Source organism: Tenrec ecaudatus, chromosome 10 (assembly GCF_050624435.1).
Source record: "Tenrec ecaudatus isolate mTenEca1 chromosome 10, mTenEca1.hap1, whole genome shotgun sequence".
Taxonomy (NCBI): Eukaryota; Metazoa; Chordata; class Mammalia; order Afrosoricida; family Tenrecidae; genus Tenrec; species Tenrec ecaudatus.
The window spans coordinates 130,406,918-130,421,375 of record NC_134539.1 but is presented as its reverse complement, the minus strand read 5'-3'; the positions used below and the strand labels follow the sequence as shown (position 1 = coordinate 130,421,375).

At 50.7% G+C, this 14,458-nt stretch overlaps 1 protein-coding gene across 1 annotated transcript in view; it reads right to left on the bottom strand.

The window, feature by feature from the left end:
• The window catches only part of CA10 (carbonic anhydrase 10), a 569,229-nt gene that overhangs the window by 13,134 nt on the left and 541,637 nt on the right, over positions 1 to 14,458 (bottom strand). The window contains exons 5-6 of the mRNA XM_075559290.1: positions 8,826 to 8,921; positions 5,176 to 5,248 (exon numbers count right to left, since the gene is read on the bottom strand). Coding sequence (XP_075415405.1) covers positions 5,176 to 5,248; positions 8,826 to 8,921 — 169 coding nt within the window. The remainder of the gene's footprint in view (positions 1 to 5,175; positions 5,249 to 8,825; positions 8,922 to 14,458) is intronic.

Below are 14,458 nucleotides of genomic sequence, written 5' to 3'. Positions count from 1 at the left end.
TGAGGCCTCTAATGTAGCCGTTCCCTGGGTGTAGACAGCTTTCCTCCCCTGCAGATAACCGGAGATGACAGGCTGGGCTATCCTTGGCTTCTTGGTTTCTATTCAAGGAACGGAAGTGCTGCACTCCTGAATGCAGGTTCTTTTGGAACATGCTCCTTACAACTTTCCACTTCTCTCTGCCCTTGACCCTTCTAACCCTTCTCTGTGTTTCCCTCTGGTAGCATGCACTATCTTCAAACATAATGTCTTATTATTATTTGTTGTGCTTATTGAGTTAGTCCATATTAGAAGACAAGCTCCCTGAGGGCAGATGTTTTCATCCCAGACATCTAGAAGAGTCAGGAGCACAAATCAGCTACTGGAAAAACATCTGTTGAACAAATGGAATGAATGAAACTCCAGGGCTGGAAGAGACCGCAGGTCAGGGCGGAGGCCTCACCTCAGAGAGGAGAAAATTCTTTCCTTGTGGGACCAGCACGATGCTTCAGAAGCTGTTTGGCAGTGGGGTATGAGGGAGAGGAAAGGGTGCTTGTGGGCATGGAAGAGCGAGCCCTTGAGGAGCACCATGACCCCAGTCTGGTCATGGTCAGCATCATCTACTACTTGGATGGCTGCCATCATCCCCCACTCTGCTCCTCTGCAGTCTATCCCCCAATGGACCCCATCTTGAACCATCTCTCATTACCATGTGTGACAATGACATCAGTGCAACATGTCCCTCCAGATGCCAAGGGACAGGGACAAGACAGACAGACATGGAAGTGTCAAAGCACCCATAAGTCCTATGGTTGGCTTGTCTCCCTCCAAGTGGACACGTGAGCTAGCAGAGATGGTTCTTCAAACGGAACCAAAGTTGGCATTAAAAAGAAAAAAATAAGCTAACAAGTTTGATGTTCGTGAAAGCATCGAATTACGGCTAATCTTCAGAGTTAAGCTTTCCCCTCGCTCTTCCAGAGGACCTGTGGTAGGGAGGGAACCCTTGCCCTCCCGCTATGGGCGAGGGAGGGGTCATGGTTCAGTCAATGTTCATTGCCTCCTTATCAGGGGATGGTTTTGACATCTGGCCACACGGTTTGCTTGTGGCCATTGGAACGTGGAGGGGAGTCACGGTGTGTGTGCTTCAAGCTAAGGCCTCCCAAGACCTTGCGTGTTTCTGATCTCCATCATCATGAGGCAGACTTATCAGACCTCCTCCTGACCCCGAAACATGAGTCCCGTGGAGGCAAGCTGTCCCAGCGGACCTGCGGGTCGGAAGCTGGACGCCGAGCCCCAGCGTCCAGCCTGCAGCAGTGAGATGACAACGTGTATTGTTGAATGCTCCGTGAGGATGCGCACACTGATGAGACAGAACTGACCTTGGCCCAGTATGCTCACTTCTCGGAGTCCCAGTTTCCTCATCCATATTCCTGGGAGGACAGCGCTGTTGACTTGGAAGGTGGGCACTCTGGGAGCTCTAACACGGCCCTGCCTGTGTAACACTCAGCCCCCTCGGGGCCGTGGGAGGGCTCAGTGAGTATCAGTCACCTCCGTGATCCTGAAGCTCAGCGTGCTGCAGGGTGCAACCTACATCTGGGTGAGCAAGGCCCACAGAAGGGAGGCTGTGGGCAAGATGCTGGCCGCCAGCGGGATGGGGAGGTGGTGGTTGGTCGGGGTGGATGGAGGTGGTGTTTCTTTTCCATCTGACTTACAAGAAAGGCAGCAGGTTACCCTGACAGGTGTCACTGACCAGGTGGTGGTGTCTTCATCTTGACCGGAATTCATCAGCTGTCTCTGCTGTCCCCTGCAGAGACTTCCAGCCCCCTGTTTCCCATCCAGCAGCTTTATCCTCTGAAATGACTCCTGTTCTAGAAGCTCCCCCCTGCAAGCCTCCAGCCAACCCCCGTCCTTCCACAGGCTGGCGGCCCAGCCCTCGGCCCTCTCAGGAGTTTAGCATGAGGGAATGGTGCTTTGGGTTTCCTGCTGAGCAAATCAACCCCTTTCTGCCAGAGTCTTGGGCATAGCATGTGTCTGGGCCATTCCCCAGGATCGGTCATCATTGTCCCTGCTGTGTTACTCCCTTCAGGTATGTGATAAAAGTTGCGACTGCATTATTCCAGGCTGGAGGGTGAGAGCACACAATACCCGTTATTAGGGGTTGGAAGCAGTTAGCGCTGCCCAGGCAGGCCAGCGCCTCTTGATCTGCCTTCAGTTCTTTCTTTCCCTTGGGCCCTGCCAGCCTGGGAGGTGAGGAGCAGACAAGAGGGCATACCATTGCACCTTTTAGTTGCCTTTAGAGGGGGCAAGGGCATTTCTTCTAAGGTGTCTGCCTATCTACTGCACATACTCCAGAGCCCAGCCTCAAGATTCCTCAAGATCTAGTTCCAGAACATCTTTCCCAGTGTTCTCCCTGCTGTCACTAACCACCCCCTCTGCCCCTTCCAGGAGGGTGTTCAATCACCCCCCCCTTCACCCCATTCACTCAGGGGGTCCTGAGTGCTTACTGGGCCTCTGCATGAAGAGGTGGCCCAGACAGACTTTCACAGTCCTCCTGTCTCTCTCCAAGGGGTCCACTCAGCGTGGTGTGCTCCTTCTGTGCCTCCTCCTGCCTCCTTGCTTCCTGCCTCCCTCTTCCTCTCTTTCTATAGCCTAGCATTCTTCAGGTAGTCCGCCCTTTGATTAAGAGCCCTTGCTTCTGTGGGTCTTCCCAACCAATCTTTGGCAGATTTGGCTGTTTTCTTCTCTGTCATTCCCAAAGAGTTCCATTCAGATTTGCAGTGTTTTACTTCTGACACGTAGTTCTGTACGGTGCTCTGTGATACATCTTGTTCCCGACTAATGTCTGAGGACCTCTCATGGACAGGACATGCGTTCCATTGATGCCTCCACTTCTTGGTGCTCAGTACCAGCGGACAACAAATATCCGTGGAGTGCAGTGTAACATATGAAAATAAAACTGATACATTTTCCAGGGTTCACGAGGGTGGAAGGGTGAAAAAAGAGGAGCTGCTACCAAGGGCTCAAGTTGAAAGAAAATGTTTTGGAAATGATGGTGGCCACATATGGACAAATGTGCCTGATGGAATTGATGTATGGATTGTTATAAGAGCTGTAAGAGCTCTCAATAAGATGATTTATTAAAATAAAAAACCCCAAATATCTGTGGAATGAAGGAATGGATGGATGGACGGATGGATGCGTGAAGGTCTTTGCTCTAACACTGCTCTTCACCAAAGCCATGATTCCAGTGTGTCCCCTGATTCCCATGGACTCGGTGGGAGTGGCAGTCTTCAGGGTTCTCCTGTTTGAGGTAGACAGCGTTGACACCTTCTTTAGCCACAGAACTGCCGTCCGTCAGTGGCCCCAACAAGCTCTGTACCCTGACTCCCCGGAGTTGATCCCTGGTCCTAAGGAAGGCCACCTTCCCACTGTGCATGTTGGCTCCTGCCCTGAGCTGTAGCTGTATCGTCTTTTAGGAGGGTGCTTCAAAAAGTTCGTGGAAACAATCCTTGATCTTTCAAGGCCATTTCCCCGGGCACTTTTAGAAGCCCCCTCATATTAATGGGACTGGAGTGGGGAGCAGGGAGGGGGGTGCCCACCCATGAGTGTCTGAGCTGCTGGCACTCTGTTCGCTTGTGTGCTGGGGCTTAATTGTGAGATTTCAGGGCTTTTTCACGGTCTCTAAGCTGAAAATTCAAGATTATTTGAAAACATTTAATTTAATTTTCATGCTTTTTTTTAATCAAAAAGTTAAAAGAATAATAATCTTTTATGGGCAGTTATAAAATGTGCTATTTACACAAGAGACAGAAATCTCTCCCTTAGCTGAGCAATCTCAGTGTGTACTTAGGGCAGGACGCCATTGGAATACTGATGGAGATGGGAGATGGCTTGGGAGAGAGCTCAGTTCATTCTTCTAGGGCAGTGGTTCCCAACCTTCCTGGTGCCACGACCCTTTCATATGGTTCCTCATGTGGTGGTGACCCCAAACCATAAAATTATCTTTGTTGCTACCTCATCACTATGATTTTGCTATTGGTATGAATCGGGTAACCCCTGTGAAAGGGTCGTTTGAGCCCCACAGGGGACATGATCCACAGGTTGAGAACCGCTGTTCTCGATGATGTCAGTCTCAGCGTGACTCCCCAAGTTCATGCATCACTCCTGCACACCTCTCCAGGTGGGAGGGACCTGGTTGTGAGGACCTAGTTGGTAGCGTGTCTGGCCCACCTCTGCAGTTCTGGAACGTTGATTGCTGCCCACGATTCAACTGTTTGTTGCCTGAATGAATCATTCAAAGTCCTTCTTTCTCCCCCTGAGCAGTCTGCCCTGAGAGCTGTGGGCACACGCTTGGTCATTCATCACCAGCAGAGACAGGAGCCGTGGGCACAAGCTGGTGTGGGACATGCCAAGAGGGTGAGGGGACCTCAGAATGCTGGCACGCTGGTTTTGATGTTTGCTAATGTCATTATTTACTTATTGCTTAATTCAGAGTCCTAGACCTAGGGGGTCCTTAGAATCCTTACAGCTCAACATCAAAGAGGAATCAGAGACTGAAGGGGGGAAGAGAGATTTCTTGCTGAAGAACAAGTTTAGGGCTTGACACTTCCCCCTTCCCCGCTTCAACTTTGCACAGTTATCACGTTTCTGTTTAAGATTAAACAACAACTACAGCAACCACAAAATCAATCCCGGGGGTCCAAAGAAAGTGGACCGCGTCCCAGGATCACACATGAGAATGTAGAAAGGTGGCACCCTGCCTGCACCAGGAGGGAAGACTGGGATACAGAGAGGGAGGCCTGGGAACACCGAGGACCTTTGGAAGTGTTGAGGCTGGACCCACAGTACCTGGTGGAAGGTTTTGCAATCACATATTTGGCAAAGCCCCAACTGTGGGCCAGCTGACACGTCGGTTAGCTGAGTCCCCCAGCTTATTACCAACCCAGAGGACAGCGATGACCCCCCCTCATCATAATCATTATCATCTTGGACAGGCGTGGATGACAAAGGCACCCTGGGGACTTCGTCGGAAATGAGCTGCTTCTTAGCTAACTCTGTCTCTTCAGAGTGACTTTTTACAGAATTAAAGGATCATGAAGCTGAAAGGGGCCCTCAGAGACCCTCAGTTCTGGCTTCCTGCCTTCAGGCTGGACTAACGTTGATAGAGTAGCCGCTGTACAGGAAAAGGAATCAACTTACTTTTATATGTTATTCTTGTGATAGTATCTCTGTTGAGCATTCGGTTAAGAAACGGGTTTGATGAATCAGAAACCTAGGGGAGAAAAGAAAACATCAGCGTCTGCACAGTCCTGTGCCCGGCTGAGCATCACCTTCACGCACGCACGGATTCATTCTGATTTGTGGGGGGCCTACCGCGTGCCAAGCGGTAGATGGTTAGAATGCGGTGTTGAGAGTGTTATGATTGCTGTTTGTCTTGGAGCCCCCTGTGCGAGACAGCAGTGCTCATCCAGAGGGTTTCCTCGAGCACGATCTTTCCACATCGCCAGGTCTTTCTCCGGCCGAGTGTTTGGGTGGATTTGAACCACCCACCTTGTAGCTAGAAGTTGAGTGCGTCACTGTGTCACCAGCAGGGTTCCTTCGTGTTACGGTCAAATGATAGTATTAGAGGAAGACTCACCCATCTGGGGAACTCAGCAGCGAAGGCATAAGCTGAGTCCTGAGGGATGGGTAGAAGTTAGCAAAGCATTTTGGTGGTAGTGGGTGAAGCGGGGAGGACCGGGGAAATGTGGAACGCAGAGGTCCTGCACACTCATGGACACGGAGCAAGGAACCCTGGTCATGTTTCGGGAACCGCAGTATCTTTAGTGTAGTTGGAGCTGAGGGAATGGAGGAAGGGTGGAGGATGAGGCTAGAATGGTCAATGGTCATGTCAAGTTTTTCATGTTGAGTTCTTTCAATGTTATTTTGTAGGAATGAGGAAGCATCAAGCGGGTTGAAACAGAGTAGGGAGTGACATGTTAAGGAAGGTGATATTTATCAACGTAGATAGTGAAAGAGAAAAAAAAGTTCCCACAACACATAGGGTTGACAGGGGATGTCTGTACACAGGGATTCACCTTGGCTACCAGTGTGCCCATGAAAGGGGTGGGTCATGCAGGGGGTCAAGTGATGAAACTCCTTAGGCAGAAACAGACATGAGCTGGGCCTGGGGGCTCGGGACCATCCATCTCAGGGGACAACACAGTCAGCATAACATAGCCCATGAAGACACTGGTCTAGGTCCTACTTTGGTGACGGGGGTCTTAGAAGCTCACAAATGGCCATCTGGTCTCTCTGGTCCATGTATTGAAGATATATGAAAACAATCAGTTCAATGGTTTCATGGACCACCGGCCCATCAGTCTCCACGGCCCTGAGACCAGAAGAACTAGACGGCACCCAGCTACCACTACCAACTGCTCAGAGAAGGAGCACATTGGAATGTCCTGAATAGAGTGGGAGAACAATGTGGGACAAAGCTCAATGTCATGGAGAAGATAGGCTTACTGGTCAGAAAGAGATAGACTCAATGATGGTGAGTTTGAGCTTGATATGGAGAATAATAACTTGATGAGGTGTAACCAACCATTTGAGACTAAAAGGGTAGCAGATACCCCAGGGTCAAGGTTCAGAAGAGTTGGGAAAGAAGGAGGAATGGATGTAGGGGGCACTGGCAGGAAGTGGGGTATGTGAGTGGGTGGCAATCAGTGTCATGAAGTGGAATTTGTAGGAACTGTTGGATGAAGAACTGATCTGCTCTGTAAACCTGACACAATCCCAAACAGAAAGTTTTAAGAGTCACCCCAATAGAGATCATCAGGAGATAAAAAATCTTCTATCCCTGCTCATTATTGCATGGATGGAATCTATCATAAACCACATCACTCAATCAATCACTCCTTAGTCCATTTATATATCCATCCATGCAGCCAGCCAGCCAGCCAACCATCCACCCCATATTTACTGAGTGGCCATTGCGGGCTCAACAGTGTACCAGATGTTGCGGGCTCCATCTCCATGCTTTGCCCAGGCTTTCTCTGGGAGTACCAGGTAAGCTAGAGGATGAGGCCAGGGACCCACCGTTTGGAGCGTGTGAGCCCCTCCCCCGTGAGTGTGGACATGACTTTTATTTCAACTCCCTTTCAGGCAGCCTTTCTGCAGGGACCACTGTGCATCCCAGTCGCCTCGCTGCTGCCTGCTGCCTGGCTGAGCTCTGTGCTTTGCGCCTGGGCCGCTAACCAGATGTGGTGACACATGAAACCTTGCATCTGATTTTACAGAGGGCTGGAGACATGGTGGCAGATGATGATGGTGATTAGATTGAAAAACAGGTAATGTTTAGTGTGGAGAAAGCACAGACTGCTTATTCTCCCTACATCTGTCTCTTTCTCACCCAGTTTCCTGGGTGGGCCTTGGCGTGACACACATCAGACAGAGCTTGGTGAGTGACAAGACTCAATCCACCACGGTGACTCCCTGTGGCCTTCAGGGCCAAGCTCCATGCCGACCGACAGCTCTTTGGCTATTTTACAGGTAGCTGGAAGCTCCTGTTTATGCCGATGAAGCCCCATGAAAGAAGAGCCCAAAGAGAATTTTACAAGGTTCTTGTGTTGGGTCAGGAATCTGGTGCATCCCTTAGTGCTCTGGGCTCCTGCTACCTGGAGAGTCCGGCCAGGCTGATCGCTAACTGGACTCTGAGGACCAAACACGGACGTTTCCCCATCGTGCACACAGGTGATTTGCAGGCTAGAGTATGTGGGCTGTGTGGCAGAGGGGGTAAAATATGTACTTGGCCTAAGTGAGCGTAAGTGGGAAGTTAATGGTGTGTGATTGAGCAGCAATTACAGCCAAATTTCAGTTATCTGTGGTCAGGGAAAGGGTGGGGATGAGTGGGGCCCAGAGAGAAATCAAACCCACACATGAACAAATCTCTCATTTTTGGCCAACAACTCCCAGCCGCCCAGTGGCTCCCTTTTTGATGAGGATGACATCTCTAGGGTCTGCTGACCTTGGGAAACTGGGAGGGGGCTAGAGCGGCCTGCAGGAGGAGAGGGTGGCCCTGAGGGCTGTGCCCCCTTATGGATCAAGGGCTTTGTTCCCGTCTGCCTTTCGGGATGGGTTGGTGTTCTGAGGAGCGGATGACAAGCCCCAGTTTGGATAACACAGAGTGGGAGGGCTGGAAGTTGGTTGCAACAGACACAGAGAGCAATGCTGTGGCCGATTTGGAGATGTAGCCCGAAGCCTTCAGGTTTGCTCAGGGGGAGACCAGGGCCATCCCTAGCAGTCAAGCTGGTCTGAGCTGATGCAGGAATGAGGCTCCATCCCTCTACTGAGCTCAGGGCCTGGGGCATCAGTGCCTCCCCACCCTCACCCCACAGGGAGCATTGGCCTTTAGCCAGGGACCACAGAGGAACCAGCCTTCCTGCACAAGCTCCTGAACTGCGTGCCCCCAGCCAGCAGCTTGGCTGTCGAGGAGCTTGGCTTTCTGGCGTATAAATCACCCTGTTAGCTGTAATGTGCCTGCACTTCTAGAGTGACATTCCCGGACTCAGGATCAGAGCCCAGTGACAACACACTGTCTTGTGGGGAGATGGGCGCTGCTGGGACACTGGCTCGTGAATCCCTCCGGCCACAGGGATCAGAAGCGGAGATCATGGCCATTGTAGTTCTGGGATGAACTCTCACGCCCCCACCATCCGCATGGCACCATGCTACCGTGGGGTTGGGTCATGGACATCAAGGGCCCCACCCCTTTCCGGGTGTCCAAGGTCCAACAGAAACGGCCCACCCACATTCTGACCGCGGTGGAGCTGGCAGAAGGAAAACGGGAAGGAATGCAAGAGACTTACTTTTATAAATATAGAAACGACCACCAAGCCATTCGGACTTTTTGCAGCCTCTGTGACATTTGTATATAACTCGTGGTTATAGTGGATCAGCTGCACCTGCGGGGAGGGACGAAACGAGAAGAGTCAGCGACCCAGTGTGACCCGGGGGGAGGCCCCACAGCCCTGCCCTCCTCCCCGGAGAGGGAACGGTAAAGGGTGTCATCAGGAAGGGGGTCTCTTTGAGCCACATATGTCCGTGAACATCGATACAAAGGGACAGATGCCTATTGGTGCACACACAAACATGCCAGAACCCACTCGTGAATGTTTTCTGGTAACAACCCCAAACCGAACGCCCTGCCATCAAGTCGATGCTGGCCCATAGCAACCTGGAGGGCAGGGTCCAATGGCCCGGTCCGTTGATGAGACCGGCCCTCTTCGCAGGAGAAGCCAGCCGGATCTTTCCAGTGAGGAGTGTCTGCCCATGGGAAACCGCCCGCCTTGCAGTGAGCAGCCAACGCGTGCCTCTCATAACCCCCAGGTTCTCTGGCCCTGGCCCCATCCCGGGGCCACACCTCACTGCCAGGGAGTCAGTCCCGACGCACAGTGACCCTGCAGGACGAGGACAATGGGGCCCTGTGGGTTTCCAAGATGGTTACTCTGTACGGGCGTAGCCCGTCGGCCGTGATGTGTCGCTGAAGTGAGCTCTGTGAGTTAGGAACGGAGCTGCCCTGCAGGGGTGAGGGTGCGCCCAAGCACACACCAGCAACTGTCACTCGCCCCCAAGTCATCCTCAAAGTCTCAGGACCAGCACGGTGACAGCAGCCCCCACCCCAGCACCTCAGCCTCCCCTGGGTCTTGTGGCGGCTCTGACCCCAGCCCCCTTCAGTGAGGTTCCGCACTGTCTGGGGAGCACCTGGATGGGCCCCATGGGTAGCAGAAGTCCTGAGTCAGGGTTCCACTGGGCTAGGTGCCCCCCCTGTGACGCCAATAAAAATTTAAACCCATTAACAATGGTGAAACATGGATTTCACATGAATGCCCATGCCATTTTAGCCACCCCACCGAGTGACCCCGCCTCACGGCGCCTTGATGGCTTCCCCTGAAAAATGGGTTTGATGATGTCACCTCGGAGTTTGTCCCTGAGCTGTGGCCTTTAGGGCGAGAGTTTCTTTTTAGGTTGGAGGTATCCATTGTGTAACAGTTCAGTAACTATACAAATGTCTTTCCCGTTGCTGCTTGGTATGAGCTTCTGTTTAGGAAATCCAGGGTAGGTCGCTCTCCAGAGACAGGCAACTGGATTGACAGTTGCCTAGCGACACAGGAGGGGAGGTTGGGGCAGGTGGTGGGGTGGTGAATGGGGGCTAACAACAATGAATATGAGACCAAGATGCTCTGAAATGGATTGAAGTGAGGGTTGTACAAATCTTCTTAATATGACTGACCGATCAAATGACATATGTGAACTCGATGCCAAAAACGCTATAAAGAACAGTGAAACAAAAGCAAGCAAACAAACCCAAAGATGTCATAGCCGTCCCTCCACTTCCGTCTCATCCCAGACCAAGCGTCAGATGAGTAACAGGGTGCTGTCCATCCTCCCAGACACTGCTTTGGGTGGTCTATCATCTATCTATCTATCTATCTATCTATCTATCTATCTATCTATCTATCTATCTATCTATCTATCTATCTATCTATCTCTGAAAAGCAACAGAAGCTGAATCATCAATAAAGGTGATTCTGTAACTTAGTTGCTCTGAATGTAAAAATAACGTGTCTCTCTAGGTCTCCGTGTCCAGATCTACCTCAGTCTCCTTCCCACCTGCAGCGCTCTCCATGGTGCTGAACCACCTGGCTGACGTTTGCTTGGTTCCTTGTGCCCTGTCCTTGGCCCTGATAAACAAAGCTAGCATGCATCTCTCCACCACAGTGTTAGCATCTTTCACAGACCGGGTGTCAGATCGAGGCTCTGAGACGGCAATGAGTGTCAAAACAGGGCGGTGGCGTTGGAAGGAAGAGAGCACGTTGGCTCTTACCATATTCTGCATTGCATTTGTAAAAAGACAATGAAAAGACTACTTCAGGGTTGAGGGACTCCACAGCCATGGAAAGCGGCCTCTTTCCACGAACTCTGAAAACACTGCTGTTTACTGCTTTCCCTGTGTGTCACGCACACTGTACATGGAGCCTTGATCGTATAGTGGTTATGCATTGGGCCACTAACTGCTAGGTCAGCAGTTCAAACCCATTCTATTCCTGTAAATATTTACAGCTTCAGAAATCCACAGGGGCAGCTCTACTCTGTCTACAGGCTTACTCTGAGTAGCAGCTGTTTCCATGGCAGCGAGTTTGGTTTTGCCTGTGCTTCGAGTTCACATGGGGGGGGGGGGGGAGCGCAGTTTAGCACTCACTCAGGCAAAACCACAATGAGTTGCCTCTTCACACCCACTAGAACGGCTCTTATAGGGAAAAAAATGAAAATAACCAAATGTTCAGGATGTGGAGAATCTGAAACCCTCCCTCATCCTTTGCTGGTGGGAATGTACTCTGATGCCACCCCTGTGGAGAACCACTTGTTGGTTCCTCCCAAAGTCAAACTTAGAACTGCACCAACCAACCAACCAACCAACCAACCAACCAACCAACCAACCAACCAATCAACCCACCTACCCACCCACTGCCGTTGAATGGATTCTGACTCACAGGGCCCTGCAGGGCTGAGAGATATGCTCCATGGGCTTTCCAAGGCTGTGACCTTTACAGAAGCAGTCTACCACAGTCTTCTCCCATTGAGGGGTGAGTGGACTCAAACCACAGCCTGTAATTTAGTGGTTCACCAGACTCCCAAATTCCATTCCCACATATATAGTGGTTATGAGTTGGGCTGCTAACCACAAGGTCAGCAGTCCGAAACCACCAGTTTCTCTGCAGAACAAATATAGGGTTTTCTACTCCCATAAAAGAGTTCCAGCCTTGGAAACCCACAGGGGAAGTTCTATCCAGTCCTGTAGCATCGCTATGAATGGGTATCAACTGTATGGTAGTGAGTTGCTTGTTGGCTGTTTTTTTTCAATAGATATACTCCCAAAGACTTGAAAGCTGGGCCTCGAAGAGATACCCATACACTCAGGTGCATGGTAGCACTATTTGTATCAGTCCAGAGATGGGGATACCTCACGTGTCCCCAATAGATGAAGTGATAACCAAGATGCCGCCTGGCCATTCAACAGCCATAAAAAGGAATGACGGTCCGCAGAAGTTCGCACCTGGACGGACCGTGGAATCACTGTGCTAAGTGAAAGGGGCCACACGAAGAGGGAACAAGTGCTGCGTGACACCACCGACAGGAAATCTCTACCTAGGACAATGGAGAGACACGGGGAGCAGGCCTGTTGTTACCAGGGGTGGGGGAAGCTCCGGGGAGCCACTGTGGAAAGGGCATGCTGTTGCTGAGATGATGACAATGTTCAGGGACTACATAGTGGTGGTGGTTTCACTTTTGGAACAGAATTGATGCCCAATGAATTGAACCCTTGAAAATGGCTAAGAATCTTATTACAATTAAAAACAAACAAACCCCACAAAATATCTATCATGCTTGCTCTCAGTCCTGTGGTGGCATCGGGCACTGGCATGTGCTGAAATCTCTCTGGCTAGAGGGCAGCTGGAGCTGAGAAGGTGCCCATCAATAGGCCATCTGTGCCCATGCAGCTGGACTGCCCTTGACACCAAAGACCTCCTGAGCGGCTCGAGTCAGTGGAGCTTCTCATGAAGAGAGCACATGTGGATGCTGCTCTTGAAATATCTGGTGTGCTCAAGGCTTGAAGGTAAACAAGCAGCCATCTAGCCCAGAAGCAACAAAGCCCACATGGAAGCAGCACACCAACATGTGTGATCATGAAGGGCCGAGGGGACTAGGTTTCAAGCACCAAAGGCAGGGGGAAAAATCATATCATCGTGAATGAGGGGAGCACGTGATGGGGACTCAATGCCCATCTGTAGACACTGGACATCCCTTGCAGAGGGGTAGTTGGAAGGAGATGAGTCATTCAGGGTTCAGTGTAGCAATAATGAAACTCACAACCTTCAAACACTTCCTCCCCCCAACTATCATGATCCCAATTCTACCTTGCAAGCCTGGTTAGACCAGAGGATGCACAGCGGTACAGATGGAATCTGGAAACACAGGGAATCTAGGTCAGATGAACCCCTCAGGACCAAGGGTGAGAGTGGCGATACCGGGAGGGAAGGGGGTTAGAAAGGGGGAACAGATCTCGGGGATCTGCATACAACCTCCTCTCTGGGGGATGGGATCAGGAAAGTGGGTGAAGGGAGATGCCGGGCAGTGTAAGATAAGATAAAACAATAATTTATAAATTATTAAGGGTTCATGAGGGAGGAGGGAGTGGGGAGGGAGGGGGAAGGGAATAAGCAAAGTGAGGAGCTGATTCCAGGAACCCAAGCGGAAAGTGAATTTTGAGAATGACGAGGGCAATGAATGTATGTGTGCTTTACACAATTGATGTATGTATGGATTGTGATAAGAGTTGTCTGAGCCCCAATAAAATGATTAAAACAAAGAATTATAATTAAAGACGCAATTACTTTTAACTCAAATTTTTTTTCTGTAAATAAAGGCTTTTTGAGATTTAGATGCACATGGAAAAAATTTCCCAAATAGCAATGAGTACAAGAAGGATGAAAATGTTCTTAAATTAATTGCAATGAGGATTGTATAACTTTTTATGGCGATTGAAATATTGAATTAAGTGATATATGGATAAAGTACCAATACGTTGTTTTCAGAAGAAAAGAAACAGAAGGTTATCTGTTACTTGTATGGACTTGAGTTTTGGTTAACACACTATGGCTCAGGGCCCAGTTCCAGTTTTTATTAATAAAATTCTACACACACACACACACACACACACACACACACACACACACCTGATGTGCTCACTGCTTTTTCCCTTCTTGTGTGTTCTGCCAACGGAGGCAGATGCTCAACAGCAGCTCCTCTGTCGTCAGAAGGGCATCCACAGACAGGGGCTGGGGCTGGCATACTGCCGTGTAGGGCTTATGCCCGGCAGGTGTGTCAGGCCCGTTCTCATCGACTGTCTTGCCCTACCTCCCCCTGCCCCCACTCCTGATGGTGGAGAAGGGAAGCCACGTGGAGGAACCAGGAGCCACAGGGGACTTGGCACCATCCTTCCATGTTGAGGCAGCTTCTTAATGAAAGTCAAAACACATCCCTGCCATCTGCTCAGTTCTCTCCACCTGATCGAGGTGACCTACAAAAGCACCGGGGACGTGCCAGGGCATCACAGCGTGTCTTGGAAGGTCAGCAGGTTCTAAGGAGGAGGCCATGGAGAGCAGGGTGTGGAAGGTCGTCGTCGGAATGATGCAAGTCAGAAGAAAGCTGGGAGGAGTCCTCCGGGACATGCGCTGGCCCACACGGTGGGATTCGGGCCGCAGCCGGGATGTTGAGAAGGTCTGGTAGGCATGGCATGAGGCTGTGCTCTGCTTTAAACTGGAAACATCGGCGATTCTCATCTGAGTCTTCCTCCTCTGTTCCAGGCAAGCTGGCTAGAATTCTGATCGCACACTCTTTGGTTTTTATGAGTAGCTACAAAATGTCCACAGTATGTCAG